The 17155-nt window shown below is 45.2% G+C and overlaps 1 protein-coding gene across 3 annotated transcripts in view; it reads right to left on the bottom strand.

The window, feature by feature from the left end:
* ATXN10 (ataxin 10) overlaps positions 1 to 17155 on the bottom strand; it is a 145589-nt gene that overhangs the window by 111118 nt on the left and 17316 nt on the right. For all 3 annotated transcript variants that reach the window (XR_011256221.1, XM_069586165.1, XM_069586164.1), the window contains exons 2-3: positions 9171 to 9362; positions 3868 to 3950 (exon numbers count right to left, since the gene is read on the bottom strand). Coding sequence is in view for 2 of the 3 variants with exons in the window: in XM_069586165.1 (XP_069442266.1) it covers positions 3868 to 3950; positions 9171 to 9362 (275 nt within the window). In the remaining variant the exon portion in view is untranslated. The remainder of the gene's footprint in view (positions 1 to 3867; positions 3951 to 9170; positions 9363 to 17155) is intronic.

Raw genomic sequence — 17155 nt, 5'->3', positions numbered from 1 at the left:
ATTATAGTTCTTACCTCAAGAGCGGTAACAAAACTCTGGCACCAATATCCAGCTAAAAATCTATGAAGAATAAGGTTCTCACAGAAAAAGAATCAGAAGATGGTACAGGCGCTGTATTAGGAGCTAGAACACTTTTTAAAAAAAGATCTGTATTAAGTTTGAACTTATGCACTATAAAATGTGTTTAAGTTTCATTGTGCCACCAAAGTTTCATTCTTGAATTCCAAATAAGATTCATTAACATCACTGGCTGCGTCTTTCAAGAATGCATGACAAACATCCCTTTCATTCTCCTCCCTGCCTCAGTAATATCCTTCCAACTCGGTTAATAAACACAAGTTATCTACTTGAAATTGACACAACTGAAAAACTAAAGGAGACCTAAACAAATGGGAGAGATGTCCCACACTCATGGACCAGAACACTCAGCATCGTTATGATGGCAATTCTCCCCAAGTGGGTCTACAGATTCAACATAACTCCCAGTATCCACAATAAATAAATAGCTCTCACAACCTGACAGCAAAATTTAATAGCCCAATTAAAAACTGGGCAAAGAATCTGAATAGACAGTTCCCCAAAGATTTATAAATAACCAAAAAAGCACATGAGAAGATGTTCAACACTGTTAGTCATTAGGGAAACGCAAATCAAAACCACAATGAGATACCACTTCACACCCACAAGGATGACTATAATCCAAAGAAAGGAAAACAAATGTCAGCAAGGATGTGGAGAAACTGGAACCTTGTTGGTGAAAGTATAAAAGCATCAGCTGCTATGGAAAAGTCTGGCAGTTTCTTAAAAATTTAAATATAAAATTGATGTACCAATTCCCCTCCTAGGTATATACTCAAAAGAACTGAAAAAAACAGGTACTCAGATAAATCCACATACACGCACGTTCATGGCAGCGCTATTCTGAACAGCCGAAGAGTGAGTGGCCCAAGAGTCAAACCATGGAGACAATGAATGAACAGATGAACAAAAATGTGGTCTGTGCACACAACGGAGTATCACTCAGTCATAAAAATACACGAAGCTCTGACACATGCTCAATGTGGATGAACCTCAAAAACCATTATGCTAAGTTAAAAAGCCAGGCAAAAAAGGTCACATAATTCTATGATTCCATTTATATGAAAAACCCAGACTTGGCAAACCCATAGCAACAAAACGCAGAATGGTGGTGGCCAGGAGCGGGAAGCGGCCTCTTGGGGGCAAGGACTCTGTCTCTGGGGTGAGGAGAACGTTCCAGCCAGACAGAGGTGGCGGTGAGCAACACTGCCGCTGCACCGAACGCACCCGCCGCTCACTTTAAAGCGGTGAGCTACGCTATGTGCCTGTCCCAGCAGCGAGCAAGACAGTGACTACCTGATACGGCCGCAGCTGCCTAGCCTGTGAGCAGCTCTCAGGGCATCTTACATCAAGCAGGCCTGCACAGACCTACTCTCTCTGACTGGTAAGTACCAATGAACAGCCAAGCCACCAACCAAACAACTAGCTTATTCATCAATGCCAAACTAGTTCATTAACAGCTTTGGAAACTGGCTCCTCAGATTTTTCTGTTAGATCATCTATTTGCCCCAGGGAACAGAAAACTGATCCTGAGAAGAAGGGACAGAACACCTTTTATCCTATACTGTAAACACCAAGTAACCGATCTTCCGCAGCCACTGAGGGGCCGAGAGAAGGGACAGTGATCGAGGGGGACACAGGGTCAAGGGGACAGATGGAGGATAGGAGAGCACATCCCATCACAGGCTGACAGGCGGTGGAGCAGAGGGCAAAAGTGCTGAGAGGAGAGCTGGCCTCTGAGGGGCAAGTGGGGCCGGGACCCCAGCACAGCGGAGGCGGCCGGCTCCTCACTGATGGTTATTTAATCACAGCGCTTGTGCAGCTTCCTCTGGGCGTCTTATTTAGGGATCCGTCATTATGAGAGAAGCCTACTCCTACCCACCCCAGTTCCTCAGCTCTGTCAGGGACATGCTACCCACCACATCGTACTTCACAACAATTACAAAACATAGTACATGCTGAACTCCCTGTCTGGATTACCATACCAGTCAGACTTCAAAAATAACTGCCTTTCCAGGCAAGGGAGTGAAATCTGTATTTTATTGCTGATCTTTAATCCTCTAATTTGAGCTCTGAGGCTTTTGCTTTATCATAAAATGGAGCTATGAAAATACTTCTAAATACATAACATTTTAAAACACTTTACAACCTAATCCTACACCCTACCAAATTGAGAATACTCAAGAAATTACTGCTGCTTCAAAAAACTTAGAGCAAACACTTTTTGTGCAAATTCTTGCATAATTAGTTCAAAAAATAATTACAGGGCCTTTCCTGGTGGTCCAGGGGTTAAGGCAAGATCCCGAGCTCCCAATGCAGGGGGTGCCAGTCTGGTCCCTGGTCAGGGAACTAAGATCCCACATGCCATGTGGTGTGGGCCACTCCCAAAAAAACTTTAAAAAACATAAATAGAATAAAAAACAAGTAAACAATTACAACATCCCAGAGGAAGAATTCTAAATCAAACAGAATGATGCAGGAATCTTAACAAATGCATCTTAAATGAAAATACTGAGAAATCACAGGAGGATGAGAATTAAAGCAAGCCAGGCGGCACCTCTAGCAGCTCACTTAGCCTGTTTCCCATGGGCCTCAGTTTCCAGGCCTGTGAAGAAAAATGATCAGCTCAAATTCTCTCTCTACCTTCTCACAGCAGCGTCCCACTAACACTCACAGAAGTACGCTTCACTTCATATAACCATAGGCATTAAGAACTCTATATAAATTAACTTATAAATCAAATCATATTTTAAATACAGCTGGAGATTTCTCATTTAAAAGTAATGATTCACTGAATTATTACTAAAAAAGAATTTTCTTCACCTCCAATCTAGTACATTTTATAAACTGGATATTTAATACATTTGAAACGTTCTTACTAAATGACAGGTTTACCAGCAAGTATTTCAATTCTTTGCGTAAAGAGATCATCTGTTAAAATTCTGCTTTTTAAAATATGTTATGATAATAAACCCTGTCCAAAGGAGTCGTGTTGATGCAAGTAGCCCAAGAACCAAAAACATCCCAAAGCCTGGAAGGGGTTCTTGTCCTCGTATTAAGGAGCATGGTTTCTTCTTGCTCCCACATCAGGAGCTATTAACAATCAGAGCTAACTCCCTTCTCTGTCATGCTATGTATCTGACTTATTTAATACGTGCAATGCAAGGCTGCCCTCACTGGGACTAAGCACCCTGAAGAGAGACACATCTGCACGCTACGGCCCCTGTTCAGACTACACCCCGTGCCCAGGAGAGGGCCTGAGCCACCACACGTGTTAGAGGACACTCCCTCTGCCAGGGCTGCCTTCACAAGGCACCAGGGACTGAGGCGCTTGAACAAGAATTTGTTTTCTTCCGGTCGGCAGGCCTGGATTCCTGAGTCCTCTCTCCTCGGTTTGCAGATGGTCATCTTGTGTTCTCACGTGCCCAGTCCCCTGCACCTGTCTGTGTCTTAATCTCCCCCTCCTGCAGGACTCCAGTCTTGCAGATTACGGCCCACCCGTGACCGCACTTCATCTTAATCCTCTCTGTAAAGGCCCTGTCTCCACAGCCAGTCACATGCAGAAGTGACCCAAGGCAAGGACTCAGAAAGGGACACCGCCTACAAGGGAGGCAAGGAAGTTACTACACCTTTCTTTTATGATCACCCTTTAATATCATTTAATAATGAAGTTTCTCTGTTTCACAATATACAGAATATTTGCTCTAATGAACGATGTAATACTCAAAGCAGTGGTATTTAAATCCTTGTCAAAGATATAAATAATCCACGATTCACACTGTCAGTTACCTGTCAACAGGGAGTCCTGTTCCACTCGCAGTTCACGAAAACGAAGAATCAGGTCAACAGCAACGCCAATTGTACCCAAGTTCCTGTGTTCAAAAAAGACAAAGTCAGACACATTCCTGCACTTTGAATGATGATCCCAAGAATGCAGGGACCACTGGCTAACCGTTCCTATGGCGGGCAGGTTGTGGCTCTCCAAGGTACCCACATCTTCATCTCCTAAACTCGTCAACGTGTCACTTTACGTGGCAAAGGAGACTTCTGCAGTTGTGAGTAAATTAAGGACCTTGAGATGAAAAGACTTTCCCAGATTAACCAGGGGGCCCCAGTATATCACAAGGGTCTCATAAGAGTCAGAGAAGGTGGCCATGAGTCAAGAAATGCAGGAGCCTCTAGAAGCTTGAAAAGGCCAGGAAAAGCCTCCAGGAGGGACTCAGCCATGCTGACCCACTGTAGACTTCTGAGCCCCACAACTGTGAGATAATAGATCTGTGTTGTGTTAAACCACTAAGCTTTAGTAATTTATCACAGTAGCAACAAGACACTGACTTGGGTAGCAGAAACAGGGTGCTGTTGTAACAGATAAAAAATACACAGAAGTGGTTTTGGACTTCGGCGACAAGCAGAGACTGGAAGACTTTTGAGAAGCATGACAGGAAAAGCCAAGACGCCTTAAACAAATCCCTGGTAGAAACGTGAACACTGAAGGCACCGCCGGTGAGATCCCAGGAGGAAGTGAGGAACAGGGGAGTGGAAACTGGAAGAAAGGCAATCCTTTTCCTACCAGGGCAGAAGCTTAGCAAAAGATGAAACTGGATATTTAGCTGAGCTGATTTCCAAGCAACATACTGACGGTGTGCCCTGATTCCCTCTTGCTGCACACGGTAGGAATGCAAGTAGAGATAAAGCAGACTAAAAGGGAGCCAGGTACAACTTGGGAAACTCTTGGTCCATCCAGATTGCAAAAGACGCTGAAAACTAGAATATCCACTGTTAGGAAAGTGTGCTCTGGAGAGAAAGCTGAGGGCATGGCTGGACCACCTTTTGCTAATGACTTGGAAGAACTCAAAGGTGAGTGTTCACCCAGAGAGCTCTTTAAGGAGATCAGGCATGTTCCGCATCCCCCTCGGTCGTCTCAGCAGAAGTCAGGAATAGAGATGGGTTATCTGAGAAAGCTCGACAGCACATTCTATGCTGCCCACTGGTGCATAAATCCCCATGACATACACGTGAGACCCACAAGGTTTTTAAGAATGTCATATCAGTAGAAACCCTGCCAACGTGGATGAAATGCACGGAGAAAGAGTAAAAGAAGACTGATAAAACTATTTGGGTGAAAACATGTGTTACCCTTACCCTTCAAGAAAAAGGAAGGATGACTCTGAGGGTAGGGGCAAGGGCAGAGCCTCAAGCCACACAGGATTATTCCCAAGCCTCAAAACCTGAGCTTGCCCAAGTGGATTTTGAAATTGCTTGGGACCAATGACTCCTCTTTTCCCTCAATTTTCTCCTTTTTTAGAGGATAATGTCTTAAACTGCTACTCTATGCCTGTCCCTCCATTGTATTTTGGGAGCAGACAACCTGCTGTCCAGTTCCACAAGCCCAAAGATAAAAAGGAATTCTGCCCCGGAGTGAATCACACCCAGAATCTCAACCATATGTAATTCAGACAGTAAGACTTGGGACACTAATGAGACTTAGATAAGATTTTGGACTTGAGTTGCTGCTATAACGGTTCAAGAATTTGAGGGATCTCAGGATGAGATGAATGTATTTTGCACATAGTATGGACATGAATCTTTAGGGGCCAAAGGGAAGACTATGCTAGGCAAAATAATGGTCACTGAAAAATGTCCACATACTGAACTTGAAACTTTGAATGTTACCTCACATGGCCAAAGAGGTATGATATAATAAATATTTATTTAATCTTTGACCCCACGTTTCTGGCACAGAGCTCCTGATATCCTTCAAGTCCCTGTGTGACAGGAAGGGCTCTCGTTAATCCTACCAAGCCCCTTCAACCCTCCTCAGTTTATGCTAATATATTAGGTGACTATCACTAGGTCTGTAGACGGCTTCAGGAGGGGGCTGCTGCCACAGGAACCAACTCTAAGATCAGGTCAGACAGCTGAAACCTTCAACCCCAACCTCCCATCTCAGAGGAAGGAAGACAGCTGGAGACTGAGCTCAGCTACCATTGGCCAATGACCCGATCAGCCGTGCCTCTGTGACAGAACTGCCATGAATAATCCTGAACAATGAGTTTGGAAAGGTTTCAACTGCAAAGTGTCCAGAAGCTGGCAGGCCTAGAAAAGGCCTAGAAGTTCTGTGCCCTGCCCCATCCTGAGTATCCCTTCCATGTGACTGTCCCTTTACAGGACACTTGCAATAGAATGTAAAGTGCTTCCCTGAGTTCCCTGAGTCATTCTACTGAATTATCAAACCTGGGGGGTACCCTGGGAAGCCCTGAGTTTGCAGTCGGCTGGGCAGAAATGTAGCCTGGGGACCCCATTTGCACCTGGCATCAAGTGGGACAGTCCTGTGAGACTGATATCACCAAGTTATGGGATCTGATACCACTAACGTGAGGATGCTAGGGTCAGAATGGATTTGAATTGTTGGACTCCCAGCTGGTGTTGGAGAATAAGAACTGGTCAGAAAATACAAGAGACCATTCTAGGTATATTAAATTAATGATTTGAAGATAGGAAGATTATTTTTAATTACTAGGTGGGCCTTATGTACTATACAGGTCCTTACCAGAGGGACACCAGGTGGTCAGAGTCGGGAAGACTGGAAGATGTTACAGTGCTGCTTTGGAGATGGGAAGATGGAGCCATGAAGTGAGGAGAGCAGGCAGACTCTAGAAGCTACTGACAGATAAGCAAGAGGATGGAGTCTCTGCTAGAGACTCAGGAGCCAGCTCTGCTGACACTTTAACTTTAGGTCAGAAAAACGGATTTTGGACTTCTGAACTCTAGCACTGTCAGATAATAAATTTCTGTTGGTTTAAGTTACTATATTTGTAGTAATCTGTTACAGCAGCGAAAGAAACTCATATAGCTCCCTACATTCTTCACTTCTCCTCAACATGAATCAGAATTAGGCCAAGACATTCACTGCTAAAGACGAGGGTCAGGGTGGGCGTGCGAAGGCTAGGACCCTCTCTCCCCTCCCCGAGCCTAGGCGGGCAGATGGCACTGCCCCTCCTCTATTCAAATTCGGGGCTGGAGGGAAAAGCGGCTCAGCGTCTGCCTCGGAAGGGAAGACGCTGCTCCCCTCTCTGCCCTTGCCTTTACACATACAAACAGCTGCCAGGTGACTGGGCGCACTGGCTACCTACTTCTATCAGCCAGATTCGGGGGAGGAAATAAATGCAGCTTCATGACATGCGAATTCTATGAAACTCAATTTCGATGCTCACGAATGAGGCTTCACTGGACACAGCACACGCGTCTCTTCACGCACAGCGTAGGGCTGCTTTCACACTGCAGTGGGAAGCCGAGCCATCTGACAGCGACCACAGAGCCTGAACTGTTCATCCGGCTCTCTGCAGTAGCAGCCCAGCAACCCCAGCAACAGGGGTCATGTTTACAGGCAGGGCTCACTGCTTTTAACAGTCTTCTCGGAGTACTTCCTGAAATTTCATGACTCAGGTTGTTTTCTCTGCTGTATTAAATCCCAAGTTCCATACAGCCTTGGCAAACAGCAATTCCAGTCCACACAAAGTGCAATTTTCAGACAAAGGATATAAAAAGACCTAGGCCCTAACAGCATCCTACTTTTTCATTGATTCTTTAATAACTTAAAACATCAGAAAAATGCATTCTGCTTGAGATCTGAACCTTGACAGGCTTGGCAACATCAGCTTTAGCTGAGGTTGACCGGAATCTCTCTTGTGCTTCTGACTAGAGGAATGGTTCTTCCAGGAGCTGACGCCCCAGATGGTTAGAATCTCCACTGAGGGCTCTCCTTCCCTCTCCTGTTACACTACAGGCCTCCCCGCCCGGAAAGTGACAAAATAAACTTGGCTCTGGCCTGCTGCACCCAGCGCATAACTAGCTGCGCTTCCTCCGTGTCAACTATTCCTACCGAGACTGTCACTGTGTCTATCCATTCATCTGCATAGGATGCCATGTTCAACTCTGTGTTGAAGTGAAACCCTCGCCTTCCCCGCCTGCCCTCTCCTTTGATCTAAAGAATCTCATTAATCATATTCAAGCCTCAGGTGTAAGACGGTCCAGGCAGCAAAGGGAAACCCTCTACTGGCTTCTGCACCAGCTCGACTTCACTCATCCTGGCAGCTGACAGCGAGGCCCCTGGGCTCTGTCTACACTCGAGTCCAGGAAATAAAGGTGAGCATGCTCTATGGCTTCTGACTTCCCCTCAAGTAAAAATTTTTAATAAAAAGTAGATTCCACAAAACCAAAGAGGAAAGGTGCTCAGTTCCAGGAGCAGAGTATAACATGAAAAAGAACAAGAACAGCGCAGGGCAATTCTCTCGCTCGTTTCTGTAATTACATTTTAATTGTACATTGTAAGTTAGGTGGAAGTAAAGCTGGCAAGTTTACAGGATCCTAAGGAAAGCTGAGAAATTCACAATATGAATTTCATCTCAGAAATTCACAACGTGCTCCCTGTTGAAAGTAAAGACAAGAGCAACTAATTAAAACACGAAAACTAGTTAAAAGATTTACAGCTAATAAGTGAAGTCTAAACTGCATATGCCTTTAGGCAGGCAGAATCAAAGGATCAAAGATAAGTTCAAATCACTTTTATGTAGAAAACCAAATACCTCTAAACATATAAATACAAGTAAGAAACAGAACAACCTTAATGTTAAACATGCTGTTCCTTTACAGACTCATCTAAGAGTCTCCCACGCCAAGTCCTTCAGAGCGCTTGTCCCCGAGACGTGGAGAGAGAGTCTGAATAAAAACAGGCAGCTGTGATGCCAAAATCATTTCTACTGGATAAGCCAATACGGCAGAACCAGCACGCACAGACACAAAGAAATACAATCAAAGCATGCATGCGTGCTAGGTAGCTTCAGCCGTGTCTGACTCTTTGTGAGCCCATGGACTATAGCCCACCAGGCTCCTCTGTCCATGAGACTCTCCAGGCAAGAATACTGGAGTGGATTGCCAGGCCCTGTTCCAGGGGACCTTCCCGACCCAGGGACTAAACCCACATCTCTTGCATCTCTTGTATCTCCTGCACTGGCAGGCAGGCGCTTTACCACTGGTGCCAGCTGGGAGGCCCATATAATCAAAGGCATGTATGTAACTAGAAAGAACAGTACCTGATTGAATTCTGGTTCACAGAACACTCGATACATGCGTTCCGGAGACATCGGAAGCATTCCGTTATCAGCTGCAGACTGGAAGCCAGATGCTCCACTTGAGATGGATCTCTGCAGGCCAGCTCAACGGCATGAGAAGATTTCTTTAAGATATCCAGGACTCTCTGGAAGATAGTCCTGGGTGCTGTTTCTCTGAAAAATGATAAAATTGCTGCACATCAGTTTAAAAAAAAGACTCATTTCCAAATGTCATTTTCAGAACACTGCCTGTATTGATAACTTAATTTTGTGGGGAGGTAGGTTAGGCCTATCTGTTTCAGCTCCTCGATTTATGACACAAAAGAGCTACAGAGACTAAGCGATTCATCAACCGTTCCCTGTATTATCTCACTGAAGCTTCGCGTTAACCTCAGAAGCCAACACTGTCCTAGGCATTTTAAAGGTAACTGAACAGAGAAAGGAGTCTGAGTGACTCGCCCTTGTCACTAAGCTCACAACCCTTGGAGCCACAATCCCAACTGAAACGGTTCGATCTCCACTCCCCACAACAACCCAAATCCCCATTTACAGTGACTGTTCATGGTCAGTTCTGCTGGGCTTTGAGATTGCACCTAAGTACTGCATTTCGGATTCTTTTGTTGAGTATGGGGGTTACAGATTTGCTCTCAAAACAGAAGCTCTGCATCTCCTGTTCTGGACCGAGAGTATAACCACATCCTCTGTCACCCAGTATCTGTACCTAAAGTAAAATTATGAGAAAGAAAACTCATGAAGGATTGCCTGAGGGGCAAGACACCATGCATTCTCAGATACAGCAAGCCAGCAGCAGGTCTCTGAGCTTATACATGTGCAACCACAGAGATGGGGGCTTGGGGAGTGGGAAGGAGATAGAAGCAGAGGGAGACAGAGAGAGAGAGAGAGAGAGAGAGAGAGAGAGAGAGAGAGAGAGAGAGAGAGAGAGAGAGCTGAGAGAAAGCCAGGGTAAGTGCCCTTCCCGGGAGAGTGGTTCCCTCCCATGCAGCCCGCACCTCGGTTCCCACACGCTGCTCCCGCCAGGAGCGCTGCCCGCACTGGCTATCATCTCCGAGTTATGAAGAGAAGAATTTTCGTGTGCAACACGGCACCTAAATGCCAGCCAATTTCCTCATTCCATGAATCCCCTAGAGAAACAAGAATCTGCTCTAATGGTAGAAGACAGATTGCTGTTAGACAATTGAAGAGATGCTCACAGCTCAGTTCTAACCACGTGGGGTTTCTCTTTGTGCTCTCACTGCGGAGTGAAGAGGAACACTACTCCCCTGAATGAAGCCAGACCACGGTGGGAAGGGATGGTGGTGAAGAGCATTTCCACAGAACCACCGCCACTGAAGCGCCCCAGGCCACTGAGACACCCTCTCTGGGAGCTTCAGGACCATAGATACTTGTACTCTAAGTGTTGTCTTTTCACCTTAAGGATGGACAGAATAAATCACATTATTCATCATGTCCTCTTCCCTGTCTTTGCCTTTAAGAAGCATGGAGTCAAAGCCACCACCCATATTTAACACTACAAACCCCTCAGCATGACTTCTGAGTGCTAACCTTATTTTTCCTATCCGGCTTTTCTCTTCCCTCCAACTTCCTCCCTTACCTTTTATTTTATCTAGCTGTATTTATTTATTTTGGCTTGGTAACTTGATTTTATTACAGATATCAACAGTACTACATTTTCCCCCAATTTGTATACTGTTAGACTACACAAAATTTATACATAAAAATTATAGTTCAAGTTTAGCCAATCTCTTTAGAGTTACTCAATGTCTGAAGTCGTGGAGTAAGTACCCTGAGTGGCAAGCTGGGCCAAGTGTGGGCTGTGGAAAGCAGGAAGCCTAAGTCCTATCTTTTCTGCTAAAGCCTATGGCTGGTACAGGCTTGGGGAAAGGGGACACACCCACCTATTTTAAAAGACAAGCTAGATTTTCATGTTAAATTTGATTTCTAAACGTTGGCATCTATTTCAATAATGTAAAAAACACTTTGTGGGGAAAAAAAAAAAAAAGCAAGCACGGTTCCCACTTCTTGATCTGTGCTCCAAACCAAGGAGAGCTTCCATGGAGTGTGAGTCAGTTATTTCTGATGAGCTACGAAGTATTTTTTTTTAAAGCACTTCAAATTTTGTTTCAGAAAGAGACAGAGTATAAATTAATCAACTAAACTTGGAAATTCACCCAGAAAATAACTTGCCCCCTCCCCACCCCGCCCCCTGCCATCAGCCTTCTCTAAAACAAGGATCATGAAGCTTTGGTTCAGGTCTCAGTGACTGAGTAACCAACTAAAAAGGTCAAAGTTCAGAGCTGTGCATTAGTCCAGCCTCAGAAACCGTATAAAACAATGAAGTGTATAAGCCACTTTCAGAGACAGTAACGTTCACTACCTCCATCAAGACAGCTCTAAAGAGCGCTGCTCGGGGGCAGGAAATCTCCCATTCTACCCACCTTGCCTACTCCAGGCTGGACTAACAATAACATTGACAGAGTGACAAGAGAGACAGAAATTTTAGTTTGTGTGCATGGAGGTCTCCTAGAAACAGGACCAAGAAAGTAGGCCAGAGCAGGCAGCTTTTATACTTTTCAGACAAGGAAAGGATACATCTGTGAGGAATTGACAGGACAAAGAAACAGGCTTGGGTGCTTAGTTAGCGAAGAACCTAACCAGAGTCCGCACCTGGATAGTAAATTCAAGAAGATACCAGGTTTGTTCATACAGGCTTCTGGGCCCTGAATCCGTCTCTGGGGAGAGCGGCCTTCTGCCTCGGGAGTCAGGGAGGGTACCTCTCACATGGAGATTTACTGCCTGCTTTCAGACACAGACAGGAGGGTCAGAGGGTCCCTCCTGCATCAGCTCTTTCTTGACTAACTTTAATTCAAAAAACTCAACGTGCCATTGAGGCTTATTTGGGGAGGTGTGTTCTGAGCTCCAACAGTACTAAATATAGAGCAGGCCCTATTAATACACAAAGAAAATACCCACAGGTTTAAAGTATTCTGAAGAATGCCAAGAGTGGTCAAGATTTCTACAACAAAGAATAAGCCTAATTACTTCTATCTACTCCATCTGCATAAAGTTTTGAAGACATTTATTACTTAATCTTCCAGTCAAATAAAAATAGAGCTCTACAACTTCAATAATCTGCTACAATAAAGCCTCTTTTTTCCTACTATGATGACTAAGAAGCGAGAAAGAAGCCAGTGTGGTTTCTTTCAGCCAGTCCTTCGCCAGCTGCCTCTCACATAGGTACCACCTCCCTACTGTGAATGGTCTTCTCTGGTGTCACTCTTTTTAACATCTATTTTACTCAAAACTGCTATCAAGCACAACAAAAGCTTTGAACTCAAACTATAATGCAAGGAGATCAAACCAGTCAATCCTAAAGGAAATCAAGCTGAACATTCATTGGAAGGACTGATGCTGGAGCTCCAATACTTTGGCCACCTGATATGAAGAGCCAACTTACTGGAAAAAAAGACCCTGATGCTGGGAAAGATTGAGGGCAGGAGAAGGGCGAGACAGAGGATGAGATGGTTGGATGGCATCACCGACTCAATGGACATGAGTCTGAGCAAACTCTGAGAGAGAGTGAAAAACAGGGAAGCCTGGCATGCTGCAGTCCACGGGGCCGCAGAGTCGGACCCGACTCATCAGCTGAGCAACAACAAATAGCAGACTACACTAAATAAAAGCCCTGTTCCCAGAAACCTGGGTGACTGGCAGGCCAAGCATCGCACCATCAGTAAGCTCAGGAACTACCCCAAGTCAACCACTTCCAAGGGCGACACAATTTTTGTGTGTCACACACACGCCTCTGTTACACTTTCAGCCAAAAGGAAAACGTTTAACTGAACTAAAGTCCATCAAAAGACTCCTGACACAAATAACTACTAACAGCTCCTCAAGAGTAATCCTGGCAGCTTCTATTCCACACACAAAAGTTTACATTTTTGATACAAAGAGAAAATCCATGGGGACTGTGATCACGTGGGCTCCCGAGGGCAGCAGGCACTGGCCCTCCTCTGGGTTTATTCACACATGCGCCCTCCGCCAGAATCCCTCCTCATACCACTCCCACCCCAGCCTCTGCCTGGAAGAGAGAACCCGGGAGGCTCCTGGTGGAACTCCTCAGAGTACTTACTATACGCTCCCCTGGAATTCAGTCCACAGCATGCAGTAACACTTCTCCACGTCGGATTACATTCACTGATCCGGTCCACCGCCCCAGCTGGGCCACAGATCCCCAAAAAAGAGAAGACCGTATTTTTTCGCACCTCAGGGTCCAGACCTGCACTAACTAACTTGCATTTGTGCAAATTTAAAACAGAGATGAGACTAGTCACATCTTCAGGGCAGCATCTCACTGCTTCACAGGCTTGCCATGGAACCCAAACGCCTACTGAGCCTGTACTCTGAGCCCGCAGGCAGGCGCCAGGCCTGTCGGGAACAGGGCTATCGGCGTACTTTGCAGCAGCAACCAGAACCAGGTAAAACACCCAGGAACCAGCTTAACTCATCCATTAAGAAATCCACACCCCTGGACCCAAAAATTTGAAAAATCAGGGTCACATTTTAAGATGTAGACATCTTATAATTGGCATTTAAGAAACATCTAATTTCTTCTCCCCTACTAAACGATACAGTGGGTAAGCGTAAAGGGGGAGGGAAAGGAGAGGCGTTGTAACCCGATTAACTCCATTTTACATTTCCTGAAAGCAGACACTATTTCTCAGATGTCTGTATCCCTTTATAAAGGGTGAAAGAGGGGGGAAAAACCCTTTTCCTCCAGAGACATATAACAAATAGCTACAGATCTTACTCCACATTTTAATACACAACTTTCACCAGATGAGGACAAAGAAAGCGCTCCATTAACAGTAACCAGGAGGAAAACATCTGACTCTCTCTACCTTCCCCATGGCCTTGAACGGAGGCTATCTGGCAGCACAGACACACGGCGCTCCTAACGTACTCTGTCTGCAAATTCCACATTCACTGTCGAGACAGCACAGCTAAGTCTGTGTAATGATTAACGACAGTGAAATAACTAGTGAAGATCAGTCAATCGTTCGTATGTTACAAATGTGATTTATAGTAAAAAATTGCTGTCATTTCTGCTTCAACCAAACTAACACAAAATATTCGCAAAGATTTTAAAAAGCTTAGCTACTTCATTCACAGAAAGCCCAAAGTGCTTAGAAGGACAATTAAAATCCAACCGATAGACATTCCTTTTAGATAGGAATGCATACCCTGAAGACAACTTTGAAATGAAATGTTACATTACAGAACAAAAACAGCCTCTGAATTATACACACGGTAGAATTTCATTTCCTTCAAGTTTGAACAGATCTGTAGGTTTAATCTTGGCAAGTCCCATTTGAGTAAAATTTAAGAAAACTACCGGCGATTATGTGCAGCGGGTTAGAGAGGCCCAGCACACTATCTGTGCACACACCTTACAGTTAATTCATCAGTGGGACCTCCTACTGAAAAGGAAACTGCTTGTCACTGTAACACCACAACTGAGAATTTCATCCTTGTTAGAAGATTTATTCTAATACCTGAGATTTAATTAAAAATTGGCACACGTGCTTTAGAGTAGTTTAACCACTGTCACTGAGGAAAACTATTAGAACACACACAAGTTCAGATTAAAATAACCACCACTGGTTGTTATTTAAAACCATAAACCTCTTACTGATCTGACTGCATTAGGAAGAACTGAAACAGGAAATAAAAGCATCTCTAGCTCCTGTCAGAAACAGCCTGCACCAAAGTCTGAAACTCATTTTGGCAGACCTCAAACCTCTCCTTTATACACTGTCTTCCCCTCTTCTGTCATGACGAGGACTCTCAAGCTGCCCCTGAGACAGAGCTGCAGGGCTGGCAAGCTTCTTCTGAAAAGGGCCAGAGAGTAAATAGTTCAGGCTGTGAGGACCTGTTAACTCTGGCCCAGCTGATCCGCTGCTGCAGGGTTAGGGCAGTCAGAGACAGGATCCAAACACACACACACACACACACACACACACAGCTGTGTTCTAGTGAAACTTTCTATGGACACTGGGATTTAAACCTCACATCATCTTCATGGAATTCTATTAATTTATTTTCCCCTACCGTTAAAAATGTAAAAATCACTCAACTCAAAAACTATTAACAACAACAACAAAAAAAACCAGGTGATGGGTCAGTTTTGGCCCACAGATCGAAATTTGACTCTCACCCCAGCTCTGAAGGGTTTCAATGTCCTTTCCTCATCCCCCCCAAAAAATCCTGTCTCCTTTTACTCCAATGTCCTCACCATACTCAAAATGCATCTCTCCTCAGAACACAGACTCTCAAGTGCATTATGCCAAGGGAAGCAAGCAGAGAGAAGGTGGATGCACGGAAGTAGCCAGGGCGCCCAGGAAAGAACTGTGCGCACAGAGCCTGGCAGACGGCAGGGCTGGCACTAAAGGCCCAGGGAGAAGGCCAGTCTGTTCCAGAAGAGGCGCTGGAGCAACTACCAGTCATATGGGGAAAAACCAGAACCGGAGCCTTAAGTAAAGAGGAACTCCACTTGGATTTAGGAATATATGTTAGACATAGGCTCTGCAGGCCACTGAAAGGACCACTCACCTGATGAGAAGCCAGGGAGGGTCCTAATCAGAGGAGTGATGTCACCTGCTTTCACTTTTAAAGGATCCTTCTGCTATTCCGTAAAGAACTGATCACAGCAAAAGAAAGAAAAGATACATGGAGATCAGTTAGGACACTCTTCCACCATGCGGCTGGGAAAGGAGGGGCCAGCGGCAGACATAATAAGTAGAGACCAGACTCTGAATATATTCTGAAGATGGAGTCAATGAGATTTGATGAGAAATTATCATGAGGGGTGTCAGAGAAAGCAGAGTCAAGGATGGTGCCAAACTCTGACCCAGCTCTGGCCTGAGCAATAAATGGATGGATGATCTCCTGTTGACCGAACTGGAGAAGACTGCTGTAAAGATACTGGGGGAGGGGGGTATCAGGAGTTCAGTTTGAGACTTGCCACATCTGACATGCCTGTTAGAAATACAAGCAGAGATGTGGAGTAGGCAGATGAGCTTACATGTCTGAACATCAGCAGCAAAGTCCAGCTAAAGAAAGTGTCAGAGCTATCACCAACTCTAACAAAACCCCAAGACTGAAGGCAACCGTCACGACAGCACAGGTAGGCGGGGAGAACTCTGAGGGACTGAGCGCGGGGCCTCAGAGAGAACAGCCAACAAGAGAGAAGAGTCAGAATGGGGAGGGGGGGGCTCTAGGAGCCAAATGAAGACGGTGTTCCAGGGAGAAAGAAGTGATGAGCGACCTCAACCAGCAGAGAAGACGAGGATTTTAGATGAAGACCAAGGGGCCTGGCAATGTGGAATGGGTTCAAGAGAGAGAAAGGGGAAACTGTTGCAGATGAATATAAAAACCCTCAGAGAAGTTTATATAAATGGGAGAAAGAAATGAGGGAAATGGGGGAGAGATTCTTCTTAGGATGGGAAAAATTATAGCAGATTTATCAACTGATGAGAATAGTCCAATAGAAAGGGTGAAACAGATGATTTAAGAAAGAGGGGAGGGAAGAGGACTGTTGGAGCAACACGTGTAAGACAGAGAGGAATACGTGCAGACCTCAGGGGGGCTGGCATTTGGAGAAGGCCGTTCAGCCACAGCACCCGAGGGAGGGCGAACTGCGGGGACAGATAGAGGCAGTGGTGCAGAAAGGAGAGCGGGAATTCCTGGAAAGGCAGGAAGCTCAGAACGAGGAGGGAGAACCAGTGGAGGCTGAGGGAGCGCAAAATGCATACGTCAGCTAACCAGGAAAGCGGAAGAATCCGACGGACCAGGGCAACCGCAGGACTGCCAGGTAGCACGAAATCCCTACACAAGGTCAGTGATCCTCAGTTTGCAGAAAGCCCAATCAGTATGTTGTTACTTTTTTA

Source organism: Ovis canadensis, chromosome 3 (genome assembly GCF_042477335.2).
Source record: "Ovis canadensis isolate MfBH-ARS-UI-01 breed Bighorn chromosome 3, ARS-UI_OviCan_v2, whole genome shotgun sequence".
Classification (NCBI taxonomy): Eukaryota; Metazoa; Chordata; class Mammalia; order Artiodactyla; family Bovidae; genus Ovis; species Ovis canadensis.
The sequence above is the reverse complement of the archived record's forward strand: the minus strand, read 5'-3'. Positions and strand labels throughout refer to the sequence as shown.